Raw genomic sequence first — 14,842 nt, 5'->3', positions numbered from 1 at the left:
TCACAGCATATAAGAATTTGCATAAAATTAGAAATAAATGATAAATGGTTTCGGAATATAATAGAAATCATTGAAGTTCACAAAAAAAAAAAGAAAATTAAGTTTGAATATATTTCAAGTAAAGAATAAAAATCAAATAATTAAAAAAATGAGATTTTTATGACCAGTGATGAACACCACGCCTCCAGTTAAAGCTGCTGAAAATCATAAGTAAGTGGTAGGGCGTTTTGAGGTCTTTTCCTCGATTTTCAAAAAAAGTATTGGATTGAAACAAATTCATATTTTCATATACGAATTTAGTGGACTCTTCACAATAGTTCCTTGATTACTACACATTTTTTCAGAATACAATACTCGCAGCAGATTCAATATATCTGCTCCTTCCTTTAAAGGATAGCATTTTAAGAAATACTTTACAGTTTTATTCTCTTACCAGACATCTCAAATCTAGAATTCTTTACCAATTTTGTTGAAATGTCAATCTAATTATTTACTTTTTCATAAAATGTTGAAGACAAACTTATTTAGAAGATATGTTCCTCCCAATTAGCTATTCAGTTGTAAATGTATGCTGTTTTGTTGGATATTGTAAGATCCCAGTTTGGTTAACTGGTTTTATTCTATATTGTAATCCACTGCAAACTTAATTAAGCTGTTGAGGGGAGCATAACATGAACAGCACCTTGCCCCTCAGAAAGAGAGAGCAGCCAAACCATGGTTGAACCCGTGCTGTAGAAAGCTGAGCAACTCCAGGATCTGAGCTTTCTACAGAGAGGGAGCGCCGACTGACATCTCTCAAAAACTTTCCAGACCTGTAAGTAAGCCAAAGAAGTGACCACTTCTGTGGGAAAGGAACCCTGGTCTCAATAGGCACCACCTTCTCAAGGGCTAAACCATAAGCCAGAAGGGATCCAGATCCTCCATTTCTATCAAACCGTGACTGAGCTACCCATGACCCCTAAGAGGAGGAAGCAGGGACTCCTCCAAGAGTCTAACGAGATCTACATAACGCAGCCTTTGGGGCAAATCCAGAGCACCAGAAGAACCAGAAAACGGAAGATGTGCTATTCTTCGAAGGACCCAGCCAACCAGAGACCACCCAGGTCTCCAGAAAATGTATGGATTATGAGGCCTCTAGGGGAGACCAACACCCCCTGTGCAATTCTGCCCAATGAGCTCTCCCCAATTGAGAAGATTCGAATCAGTGGTCACCACCACCTTGTCAGGCGGGGCCAGTAGACCTCCCTCCCCCCCTTCCAGTTACACCAGGCTAGTCTGCACTGAGCCCTGAAGGAGAAAGACAAATAGGTGTGGGAGACAAGCACCCACCTGGACAAAAGGGCTGTCCAGACAGGGTAGATATGGACCCAAACCCAAGGCATCGCTTACAGAGTTGCTGCCATGGAACCCAGAATCTGGACACAGTCTTAGACCCATAAGGTTTCCAAGCTGCACAGGTTGCAATTCTGGGCTACAGATCAGGACTGTGGAGAGAGACTCCTCCAAGCTCCATCTGCTGAAGGTAGGGAAATACTGGATAATTCCAGGCTGCACCAGACTTTATACCAACAGTTCAGCTTCTCTACCTCCATCTGCTGGTAGGGGGAACTAACCCACTGGTCTGGATTGGTCTAGCAGAAAGATAAGGAAGGCATATGTGTTTTCAAACCTAAAGCATGACCCAAACTTCCCAATTCTTTATTGACTTTCCCTCTTCTACCCTAAATGTTTGAGGCGAAACAGTGAGTTTCCAAGTCTGTGAACTGTATTATTTCATGATGTGTATTTCCCTTGTTTGGCCAGCAGATGGCAACTGTCTTTTTTTTTTTTTTGTAAAGCTGTTACCTCAGGTAGTACATAAATGTTTAGTTTTAATATTGATACCTGTTTGATTTAACTGTTATTGTTGCTATATTTCCACCATTTTTACCTCTTAACATTCACAACATAAGTACATAAGTAATGCCACACTGGGAAAAGACCAAGGGTCCATCGAGCCCAGCATCCTGTCTACGACAGCAGCCAATCCAGGCCAAGGGCACCTGGCAAGCTTTCTAAACGTACAAACATTCTATACATGTTATTCCTGGAATTGTGGATTTTTCCCAAATCCATTTAGTAGTGGTTTATGAACTTCTACTACTTATTTCTATAGCGCTACTACTGATGTACGCAGCGCTGTACACTTGAACATGAAGAGACAGTCCCTGCTCGACACAGCTTACAATCTAATTAGGACAGACAAACAGGACAAACAAGAGATAAGGGAATATTAAAGTGAGGATGATAAAATAAGGGTTCTGAACAAGTGAACAAGGGTTAGGAGTTAAAAGCAGCATCAAAAAGGTGGAATTTTAGCTTAGATTTGAAGACGGTCAGAGATGGAGCTTGACGTACGGCTCAGGAAGTCTATTCCAGGCATATGGTGCAGCAAGATAAAAGGAACGGAGTCTGGAGTTAGAAGTAGAGGAGAAGGATGCAGATAAGAGAGATTTACCCAGTGAACGGAGGAAACCGTCTAACCCCTTTTAAAACTCTGCCAAGCTAACCGCCTTCACCACGTTCTCCGGCAACCAATTCCAGAGTTTAATCATGCGTTGGGTGAAGAAACATTTTCTCCGATTTGTTTAAAATTTACTACACTGTAGTTTCATCGCATGCCCCCTAGTCCTAGTATTTTTGGAAAGCGTGAACAAACACTTCACATCCACCTGTTCCACTCCACTCATTTTATATACCTCTATCATGTCTCCCTTCAGCCATCTCTTCTCCAAGCTGAAAAGCCCTAGCCTCCGTAGTCTTTCATAAGGAAGTCATCCCATCCCCGCTATCATTTTATAGTCGCCCTTCGCTGCACCTTTTCCAATTCTACTATATCTTTCTTGAGATGCGGCAACCAGAATTGAACACAATATTCAAGGTGTGGTTGCACCATGGAGCGATACAACGGCATTATAACATCCTCACACCTGTTTTCCATACCTTTCCTAATAATACCCAACATTCTATTCACTTTCCTTGCCACAGCAGCTCACTGAGCAAAAGGTTTCAGTGTATTATTGACGATGACACCCAGATCCCTTTCTTGGTCCGTAACTCCTAACGTGGAACCTTGCATGACGTAGCTATAATTCGGTTTCTTTTTTCCCACATGCATCATCTTGCACTTGCTTACATTAAACGTCATCTGCCATTTAGCCGCCCAGTCTCCCAGGTCCTTCTGTAATTTTTCACAATCCTGTCGCGAGTTAACGACTTTGAATAACTTTGTGTCATCAGCAAAATTTAATTACCTCACTAGTTACTCCCATCTCTAAATCATTTATAAATATATTAAAAAGCAGCAGTCCTAGCACAGACCCCTGAGGAACCCCACTAACTACCCTTCTTCATTGTGAATACTGCTCATTTAACCCCACTCTCTGTTTCCTATCCTTCCACCAGTTTTTAATCCACAATAGGAGATTTCTTCCTATCCCATGACCCTCCAATTTCCTCTAAAGCCTTTCATGAGGTACCTTGTCAAACGCCTTTTGAAAATCCAGATATACAATATCAACCGGCTCCCCTTTGTCCATGTTTGTTTACTCCTTCAAAGAATTGAAGTAAATTGGTCAGGCAAGATTTCCCCACACAAAAGTCATGCTGACTTGGTCTCAGTAATCCATGTCCTTGGATGTGCTCTGTAATTTTGTTTTTGATAATAGCCACTGTTCATTTTCCTGACAATAAACCTTATTAGTTTATTGACTGTGCTGTCCTGGACCGACAGCATCTTGATGGTTTGTGATTTGGTCTGTGGGTGCTTTGTGGGAACTGTGGCCCCCAGTGTCCTTTGAAACCACCAGGGAAATAACTTATGGGTGGGAGACTCACCCAGAGGCAAGTGGGACCCAGCAGACAGGTGGAAGGGTATGCCAGTGTAGAGCATGTGCGCAGGTGACAGTGGACCTGAGCAATGCTGGGACAGACCCTTTAGGTAGCCACAGGATTAACCCCCCAGGAGGGCTCTAGGCATTTTGTGACAATGCTTTACTACCATTCTCTATTTGTTTGAATTTTGTCATTATCCTAACAACAATCACCCTCTCAGTAAAAGAGCTATTTCTGCAATGGGTATGAACTGAAAACTATACATATATGACTGTTAAATTTATAACAGAGGTGGAACAGTAAATACAGTGAGAAAATGTCAGCTAAAGAAATTTTTAAACACACCAATTTTCAAAATACCATCCAACTACAAAAACATACACATCTTTAATATGTTTATTATTTTAAAGTAATGAGCCATTTGGGGGTTGATATTCAAAGTGATTTAACTGGTCAGAAATGGCTCCTGGCCGATTAAATCACTTGTGCAGGGTTAACTGTTGATATACAGCAGCATTTAACCAGTTAGGGGCGCTGAACATCACCACAGACCACTAAAGTGAAAGCCAGCTATTTTGTGAGAAGTCCAGGGGCAGAGTCAGCACTTAACCAAGTTAAGCGGCCAAATCAGACTGCATAAAAGTCAGTTTTCTCTATATACTGTGTCACTTAGAGGGGAATAATCGAACGGCGCCGGCAAAATACATGGTCGGCGATGTATTTTGGCGGCGCCGGAAACAGCTGGCCAGACCCGTATTTTCGAAAAAGATGGCTGGCCATCTTTTGTTTCAATAATACGGTTCCGGCCAGCCAAATGCCTTGGATTTGGCCGGGGTTTGAGATGGCCGGCTTCGTTTTTTAGCGATAATGGAAAGTATGTCGGCCATCTCAAACCCCGGCCAAATTCAAGACATTTGGCCGTGGGAGGAGCCAGCATTTTTAGTGCACTGGCCCCCCTGACATGCCAGGACACCAACCGGGCTCCCTAGGGGTCACTGCGATAGACTTCAGAAAAGCTCCCACGTACATAGCTCCCTTACTTTGGGAGCTGAGCCCCCCCCCCCCCCCCCCCACAAAACCCACTACCCACAAATGTACTGCACCCACTAAAACTGCTCCAGGGACCTGAATACAGCCTCTAGGACTTATTGCTGCTGTATAACTTTGGCACACCAGTTCACACCTGAAGACTAATCTCTTTGAAAAAGTCCTTTATTTGAATAAGAACGTTTACTCACAGTTAACTGCAGATCAGAGGTTGTGCCCCACTGGCAAAGAGTCCCCTGGTACTAAGATGAGCAGTAGGTCAGAGCTGGCACAATGGTGTACAATGCCCTCTTTCAGCACCATTCAAGGTAAGAACTATGTTCTCTAACGTGGGTAACACAGGAAAGGGAACTACAACTGGCTTACAAAAATGGCCACTACAACAGGAAACAAAACAGGGCACACTCTGACCCAGTAAGCAGGGGGAAAGCACCAGGGGAGTAGAGCCTACCAACTACCAATACCTACACCCACCACAATGCATTGCTGATGTGACTCTGCAGTGCAAATAACAGAAAAGGTGTCACATTCACCCTAGAGCCACATCACAAGCAGGAAAAGGCTGTCGGAGGACAGAACACATTCTGCTGTCATGGAGGTGGGTTCGGCATTTGAGGCTGGCATAAAGGCTGGAAAAAAAAGTGTTTAAAGTGGGGGTTTTTTTTGGTGGGAGGGGGTTAGTGACCACTGGGGGAGTACAGGGAGGTCATCTCAGCTTCCTTCCGGTGGTCATGTGGTCAGTTTGGGCCAAGTAAACCCAGTGAAATACTGCTTAACGCCGTTTTTTTCCCCATTATCGGCGAAAGCCAGCTATCTGGTAGCCACGTCCATACCCGCCCATGTCCCGCCTTCGCTTAGCCGCCGACACGCCCCTTTGAACTTTTGCTGGCGAGGCGTCGGGAAAGTGGCGATGTCAAAAAAAGCAGCTTTCAATTATACTGATTTTGCCGCTTTTCCGAGATCGCCGGCCATCTCCCGATTTGTGTTGGGAAATGGCCAGCGATCACTTTCGATTATGAGCTGGTTAGGCAGTTAAGTGTCACAAAATACAATGCCAGTCGCATAAAGACAGATATTTAATGCCGGTGCCTAGATATGTCTTGGAATTGAACATCTGAGAATAATACTGCCGGTGGCAACCAACAATTTTTGGGCGCCAGTATTAGCAAAGCATTTCTGTATATAGCACAAAAGAAAAAAAAAAGTTTTTGTGAACAACCATGTAAAATCTGTGAGCAATGCTCCTAAAATGTATGAGCAATCGCTCATGCGCTCCACTTAAGAGGGAACACAGCTGACAACCATGCTAAACAATCAACAAAATCGCATCATTATAATTTTTTCTGTTCTGTAGTTGAAACACAAGACAGAGAATCTATATGCAAGAGCCTGCCCTGAAACTAACATAACTTGCTATTCAGTACCACATGAATAATCCAGTAGAAGCTGCCATTATACTTGTGACTAACTTGGGTGTTACCAGAATGCCTAGAATAGATACCTAGGCAATTATGATGTTATTCACGCTATACAAGTAATTCAAATATCAGCTACACCTGACTACCTATGAAACCCATGCTCATTCTGTCACTACATCCTGGAGCCAACCAAAAGGAACAATGAACTACAGTTACCAGGAAAATATAAGTTGGAATTGTAATGAATAAAACAAAAATAGTAAACCACTTCTGTAAAGATAACCAAAACAAAAGTGCACAAATCGCCTTACGTTTGAACAAAGCTAACCCCCCTCCCTTTTACAAAGCCTCACAGCAATGCCAACACACCCCATTCACTTTGAATGGGCTGTGTCGGCATTACCACACTGGCAGCTGCTAGCATGGCTTTGTAAAAGTGGGGGGTAAGATAGCAAATGGCACACATGCACAACAGTTGGTGTGGAGAACTTTATTTATTTTTTACATTTATAGCCCACATTTTCCCACCTATTTGCAGGCTCAATGTGGCTTACAAAGTACCGTAAGGCGTTTGCCATTTCGGTTGATAAAAAATACAAGATTGAGTTGTGGTCAAATGAGGTAGAATTGAATCAAGCGACATGGGGTCGAGGAGAAAGAGAAAAGTAAATTGTCCAGTACGATCATTGATTATGGTGTGTTGCTGGATGTGGGGATTTATGTTGGATCGGTGGGGTAAGATTTTTTGAAGAGGTGGGTTTTTAATGATTTCCTGAAGTTTAGGTGGTCATGTATTGTTTTCACTGCATATAGGAGTCCATTCCATAGTTGTGCGCTTAATACTGCAGCACTATTCCAAACACAATCATGTGTTGTCAACAGAAAACACTGACAGTTTCCTCAGTTGCACCAGCAATTACATTAGTGATGACATCACTGAAAAAATACTGTTTGTCATCCTGCAGCAGATGGAAACAGAGAAGCACATGCATCTGGACTGGTCTGGCAGAATAAGGACATTTCACATAGCTCTCCTGTTCTACATGTAAGAATGATATTGTAAGGCCCATATGACAAAAGGTAACATGGAATAACAAACCTCTGACATGTACAAATTTCAGCAAACACGCCAAGGAGATCACCACAAACATTATTTGAAAACAGTACGTGATTTGGGGGAAAGAGCTTTATAGCCAGGAGCAATGTCTTACATTGCCTAGTTTACAAAAACGACGATGGATTAAGAGACATTTAAAACATACTGGGCTGAATTACACCAGTATTGTTGGTATTTACCACAGATGAAAGAAAGACGAACACTACTTGAACTAGTACAAACAAAAAAACCACCAGATCTCAAAGGACAAAGTTTACTTCATATATTTGTTTTCAACTGGAACACTCAGCTTATTCCCGTCCAACAGAATTTGTCAAGGGACACAGTGTACAGTAGCTTAGAACACTACATATTACTAAGGTTTTTTTAAATGTCACTATAAATAAATATCCAGTTTATCTTCTACAGAATACGTTTCCACATACATAATCAAAATTATCAAACATAACCCCATCAAAGTGTTAGCTGTGGATCTCTAGAGACAACTATCATATCTAAATCAGAAATTTGGCTTTTTTATCTGGAATATATTACAGAAATAAATAAAAGAAAAGGTGACAATTGAATTAAAAAAAAAAAAGTAACAATGTTATTTTTAACTAGTGTTCAGGACTGTCTCTTCATGTTCAAGAGTACAGCGCTGTGTATGTCTAGTAGTGCTTTAGAAATAAGTAGTAGTATTAGGAGCTAAAAACCCTTCCTTGGATCAAGACAGAATTGGCTAAAGATAGCAATACAAGAAAAATAAGTGAATCATAAAACACATTCCAATGATGGTCTGAAAGGGAAAGTGTATGTGTGGGGAAGGGGGCAGAAAATGGGTGATTAGAAAATGAAAAGCAGTAGAATTTGAATAAAAATTATGCAATTAAAAAAGATGAAACAGTCGAGCAAAATGTAACTCACATTAAAAAAAAGAAATTTAGGCTACAAACTTGACCAACAGGCACTGTATATCAACATATGGATAAACTAATCATAACCAGGTCCAAAGGTATAAGGTAAGGTGCATTCTTACCTCTTTTTAAAAGGGCAAATAGATGAAATCCTTTACACTCTACAGTTGCTGAAGCAGGAGTTTTCACATGAGGAGAACAAAAACAACAGTTTCCTAACTATTTACAAAGATTAGGAAGCCTCGCCCACTGTGTTTCAACAGTAACAAAACATTAGCTGATCCTGTGATTTAACGCTTCTGGAATCTAAATGGGGCAATTACTAACAGTTAGCCATCAATATTTAAGACCAAATAGGACACAGTGAGAAGAGCAATAAACATCTGAATGTAAGTCCAAGAAACACATTGTGGGAGGAAAACACAAACTAACTAGAAACTATCAAAACAGTTCCACACCTGCGGGGAAAAGGCTAACCCAGTACTGCTTTTCCACACCACACATATATAAATGGGTAGAAAATCATGACCAGCTCGGCCTCTCACTACAGAGATAACCATATTACAAAGCCCTACTGACATTCACAACAGACTTTAGGAGGGAAAAGTAGCCTGCAGAATACCCTTTTAATGGATTTATTCTGCAAGAATTTGTATTTCTACTATCAAACAGTGATATTTAAGACCTTACAACTTATATTACAAACACTTTGTGGTGAGGTGGTGGGCAACAGGTCCCAAAACCAACCTACTGACCCGACAGTCAGGTTTTCAGGATATCCCCATTCTGTGGGCTGAAGCCAGTGGGCAGAGCTTGCCGCCATATTGTGTGACCCCAAACATTTGCAGATGCTGTTGAAAACAATAGCAAAGTTGTGAGGTTTAGGACTGCCTATGTCTGGGTTTTTTGTTTTTTTAAATTTGAAAGCTTCCGATATGTAACCCAAGGTCTTTTTTTACCTGTGGTCCACTCTGGAGAGGCAGACTTATTTTTGGAGCCATGGGAGGTTCACTTTTTGTAGGGGGCAGTTTTAAGAAAGGCACTGGCTGTGCCTGAGCCTCGGGGCCTAGTTGTGGGGGACCCCCACCCCGAAAGGTTAAAAAAAACCCCTCAAGTTACATATGAAAGGATTTCAAATAAATTTTAAAAAACACACACATAGGCAGTCATAAACCTCACAAGTTTGCTAATGTTTTTACAGCATCTGCGAATGTCTAGGGTCACACAATATGGCGGCTGCGCAAGGTAGATAGCTTCAACTTTTTGATGTCATAAGATCTCCCATCATCAAACCTCCTTGATAGCCACAGTTTATATAATTGCCTAAGGGGTCCTTTTCCTAAGCTGCAGTAAAAAGAGGACTGTGCTAGTGTCAACACGTTTGTTTGATGAGCGCTGAGGCCCCTTTTACCGCAGCAGGTAAAAGGCTGTCTTTTTCTGGAAAAGAAATGGCCATGTGGTAAGTGAACCACTTGTCGCATGGCCATTTCAGGGGGTGGGGGGGGGGGGGGGGAAGCACTTACTGCCACTCATTGTGGCGGCGGTAAGGGCCCCCATGCTAACCGGGCAGCATGCAGTTTTGCACCTGCACTACAAAAATAAAAAATATTTTTTGTAGCGCTGGAAATGGCGCGCTTAGGGGGTGGGAACTACCGCTGGGCTCCTGTGGTAGCCCGGCAGTAGTTCCGGATTGGCATGCGGCAAACCTGTTGCCCAGTGCCAACCCTTTAGTAAAACGGCCCCTAAGATAGATATATTTAGAAACACAAAAGTAGCCAGAAAAGAACTAACTGGTACACCTAGTCTACTGATTTGTACCTACCTACCATGCTATCACCGATCTTATTTTTGATTCAAGATCTTCTCTTTCCCTGAGCCACTCAGCTCCTTGTGCATCAATGCCTTACATTCTTGAGTTCTGCCAATTTTGGCTTCTAGAAACTCCATTGAAAGTCTATTTCCCTTGACAGCCTCCCTTTATGAAAAAGTATTTTCTCACCTTCTTGTTGAGTTTCCCTCCCCTCAGCTTTTCAGTGCATCCTTCTTGTATTTTACTGAAGCCTGCTAGATATCTGAATAACTGCCCCTTTTTCTTTCTTCTAGAACAACATGGGCCCTCTTCCCTTACCCCAAGAAGCCAGCCCTTTGACTGTCAAATAAATCTCTCTAGTATCTAGTGGTACCCCCTCCCCCAACCTCTTTTGAAAACAGATTACTGCTAAAATGCTCGTTTGGGAGACCATAATGTTTTACAGGCTACTGATAGCTGGCAGCCTCAAATTTAAAATTCTTTTATTGGTCTACAGATGCCTGAGAGGCTTGGGTCTGGAGCAGCTGCGAGACTTCATAGTGTGCTATAAGCCAATGGTTCTCAAACTGTGGGTCAGGACCCCAAAATGCAGTCACATAAAGATGGTTTCTCCTCCTTCTTCAGGCTCTCTACTGACTTCTGTCAAGTAGTGGCAGTGAATATGGGTTCTCAAAGTCGGCAAACATTCAAAGGCACTGAACACGCTCCCCTAGAAACCCATTGGGTTTGTAAGTACACAGTAAAGCTGTGGTGATTGCTGCTACTGTTTTCGTGCTTTGGATAAGCGGAGGATAGGTTGGTGGATAAGGAGCAGAACGTAGAAATCTGCTATTCTGTTCCCATTACCATCTGGGGTCAAATAAATTTTTAAGTGTTCAAATAGGGTCACATAGGATAAAAGTTTGGAAAGCAATACTATAAACCTACTAGATCCTTAAAAATCAACATCTGACTTTCCCCTTTACTGTCCACCTTTGAAGAGAAAAAATATGCAGAAAACAAGATTTTTCATACACATTGGTACAGTTTTCTGGAGCTCATTAGAAAGTAGTTTTTAGGAAAATGATAAAGATTTTGCTGTATTAGGTCTTTACAGCAAGAGGTCCTTGATTATTTTTGTTAGAGCTGTTATTCTTCAGCTGTTTTAAGCTTTTTATTATTATTTTGGCTCTAATCATGAACAGTTAAATGTTAAAAAAAACCAAACAAACAACTCCAAAACCAGATGATCTTCCTCAAGTCTGTGTGTATGACTCATACAGCAATTTGGTGCCCCTGCAATACCCCTAACCTTATTAATCATTTTCTTATGTAGATATGCCCTCCAGAACTACACACAGTTTTCAAAAGGTATGTGGGGTCTCACTCATGTCCATCTTTCTATTGATAAAACTTGTAATTACTTACATACCTGTACTATTAACTTTCAACTACTGTGACATAAGCCCAGCATAGTGTTGCCTGAAAGCGAAGTATCATATGTGTGCTTGATGCAAAACGGTGAAAATGAGAAGTTTAGGTGCTCATTTTCAAAGCACATATACTTACTAAGTTACATGTGCTTATTATAATAATATATCACATTTTAACTTTTTTTTAAGTAACATTGTAAAGTACCAAAACACCACATCTTATGGTGATAGTCATAAAGTACTCCAGCAATGTACTGAATATACACCCATCTCATAAAAATTGCAGTTAAGACACTTTTGCTTTCTGGTGATGATATGCAAATTTATCTCATGTCATGAATATTCACTGTGGAAAGCCTGAAAACCCAGCTGTTTCTGAGGTCAGCAGGACAGGTCTAGGCAGTCCTACTGTACATCCTTTAAAAGCTGAAGGCTCAGTCTACTATGTCACCTTTGGCAAGAGGCCCCACTTCTACTTTGCTCCAAACAGCACAGTGCCAGCTCAGAATGAAATATCATATTTCTTTGTTATGGGGATTCTGCCTTCGATATGCATTTAAACAACCTCAAAAACACTCAGCTCCACCCACAACGATGCCTGATTGGTCAAAACTCTTTCCAGTGTTTAATGGGCACTGTAACCTGTCACTCATATGCCACCCCCACATCCCTTGTTCCCAAGATATTAAGAAAAAATAAAAAATCCACTGAACAGTTCTCCACTAATTAGCTTGTGCCACTGTGAACCAACAAGCTGTTGTATCACAGACAGCCTACGGCACAAGGGGGAGGGGAGGGAGGTAACTGGGCTTCTTTTTTACTTTTATATATTAATTTATGTATATATCTACATATTTTTATTTATTTATTGCATTTGTATCCCACATTTTCCCACCTCGTTGCAGGCTCAATGTGGCTTACAATAAATCATGGATAGTGGAAATGTGAGGGGAGTAGACATTTGGTGTTACAAAAGTAACATATCTACATATAGATTAGTTGGCCCCCCCTTTTTTTCCCACAACTTCCACATGTACCTACACTGTTATTAATACTGTAAGTGCTTCTAGGTTTATTAGTAGCAGCAGCAGCATCTCCTCCCCCCCCCCCCCCCCCCCCCGGCACACTTACTGTTCAGACCCGGCTCCTCATTGTTGTTGTCCGCGGTGGTGATACTGTGCTCCTCTGGGGAAGACATGGCTAAGGAGATAGGCAGAATGAAGCTGGAGCTTCTCGGCGGCTGCCGCTAGAATTCTTGCGCATATAGATAAAGCGGCCACGCGAACAGACCCAAGACAGAGACACGACGCAGAACTAGAGAAAGTACAGCACACAAAAAAAATAAATAAGAGCAAAACCCTCCATCCACTTTATCACACCTGCACTGGAACATTCTGCTTTGCTCCCCAACATCACCTTGCACCTGTTGCTAATGTCACACTCCAGACTATGCAACTGTCTCTTGTACCTATACAGAGTAAGCAGAGGTTAGGAGAGAAGCCACAATGTTATATGTAGAAAGGAGCCTCAATAACATGCAACTATTGCATTATAAGAAAAGTTGTTGGGTTTTTTTTCATGAAACATCACATTTAAATATTGTAAACAAATTTGATTGGGAATAGCATATGGCAAATGTATTTACATTAAAAAAAATTATGAAGGCATATCATTTTCATGAACATTCAAAACCAATAAATATAGTACCAAACATCTAACATAGTATGAAAGAAAAAATATTGGTAATAACAACTTTGATCTTTGGTGGGGGGGGGGGGGGGGGGGGGGAGAACAGAGGTGGATAAGAAAAACTACATTTCTTTTTAGATAAACGAAAGACTCATTGGGCATAATACGAGGAACTAAGTAACGCGAACGTTGCCTGTAGAACAATCATATAGGCTGAAACTACAAAGATACACAAATTCGGCTGCGCTTACACTATCACACGTATTCGGAGAACTGTTCTCCCCTCCCCATAATCTGCCATCTCTCCCTCTGTCTTGCTTGTCTGCGATGCGACACCTCTCCCTCAACCACCCAACACCAGATACACACATGTCAAACTCATACCTGCGATCGCCCACGAACAAACCCACAGCTTTCCTTCTCAGGTGCCCCGTCCCCTATGACACAACACACAACTTCTCTTCCTCTGAAGCATCCCGCTTTGCCGGAAACAGGAAGTTGCGTCAGTAAGAACGGGATGGATGATAGGAGACGACATGACGTCAAAAGGTTCAAGCCGGCCCAAGAAGGTTGAAGAAAACTGGAGACCGGGTATTCCCTATCTAGTCCATCATACGGGTTGAACTTGAAGTCAATGGGCGGAGCTTGCCCTCAGTAGGCGGTTTAGTTCACCCAAAACAATAGCAAACGGTCTTGAAAACAGTACCAAAGATTATTAAAAATAAATGCGTAGTCCATCTGTAAAAAGTCTTAAACTGTTCCAGTTAAATAGGTAGTGCCTTAAAACGTGCAGAACAAAATAATTTTTTTTAAACTTGACAGCTTTTATTTTATTTGAAAGCTTCCGTATCTAGATATAAATATTATGACATAAAAATTGAATATTACTAAAACAGCTTGAAAATATTATAACTGGTAGAAACAGCAGCTATAACCTCTGTATTTTGTGCTAATTTTTCTACACTGTTCTATAATACAGATTTTGAGATTTCAATAGGGGCGTAGCCAGTATGGGGCCACGGGGGCCTGGACCCCCTGCCAATGACCTCCCCTCCTGCCGCCGCCTACCTTTGCTGGCAGGGGACCCCAACCCCTACCAGCCGAGCCGAGGTCCTCTTCTGCCCAATCCCGCGCAAGGCTTCGTTCTAGTCTGACGCCCTGTACGTTGTACATGCAGGACGTCAGACTCACAAACAGAATGAAGAATGTCAGACTAGAACGAAGCCTTGTGCGGGATTGGGAAGAAGAAGACCTCGGCTCGACTGGCGGGGGTTAAGGTCCACCACCAGCAAAAGTAGGCAGCGGGGGGGGGGGGTGTCAAAGTTGGTGGAGGGGGTTAGCAATGGCGGAGGGTGTTAGCAATGGCGGGGGGGGGGGGGCTAAAATGTGCCCCCTCACCTCAGGCTCTAGACCCCCTCCCGCCGAGGTCTGGCTACGCCCCTGAGTGAGGCAGAGCTGCCAATTGTCAAGGGGTCCCAGTATTTTTGAGAGAGATTTTAGTACACGCCCCCAGCGCTGCCCCACTCTGCATTGGCTCCACCTATGCTACATGGCTCCACCCCTCTGGCATACCTCAATCC

At 42.3% G+C, this 14,842-nt stretch overlaps 1 protein-coding gene across 4 annotated transcripts in view; it reads right to left on the bottom strand.

Moving 5' to 3' along the window:
- Positions 1-13,754, bottom strand: part of BNIP3L (BCL2 interacting protein 3 like) — a 60,517-nt gene extending 46,763 nt beyond the window's left edge. For 2 of the 4 annotated variants that reach the window (XR_003941992.1, XM_030201834.1), the window contains exons 1-2: positions 13,647-13,753; positions 12,705-12,887 (exon numbers count right to left, since the gene is read on the bottom strand). Coding sequence is in view for 1 of the 4 variants with exons in the window: in XM_030201834.1 (XP_030057694.1) it covers positions 12,705-12,771 (67 nt within the window). In the remaining 3 variants the exon portion in view is untranslated. Of the gene's footprint in view, positions 1-8,473; positions 8,519-12,704; positions 12,888-13,646 lie in introns of those variants that run through there. The other 2 variants (XM_030201835.1, XM_030201836.1) reach the window with 2 other exon arrangements.
- Positions 13,755-14,842: the final 1,088 nt, after the last annotated feature.

This window comes from Microcaecilia unicolor, chromosome 4, assembly GCF_901765095.1.
Source record: "Microcaecilia unicolor chromosome 4, aMicUni1.1, whole genome shotgun sequence".
NCBI classification, from domain to species: domain Eukaryota; kingdom Metazoa; phylum Chordata; class Amphibia; order Gymnophiona; family Siphonopidae; genus Microcaecilia; species Microcaecilia unicolor.
The sequence above is the reverse complement of the archived record's forward strand: the minus strand, read 5'-3'. Positions and strand labels throughout refer to the sequence as shown.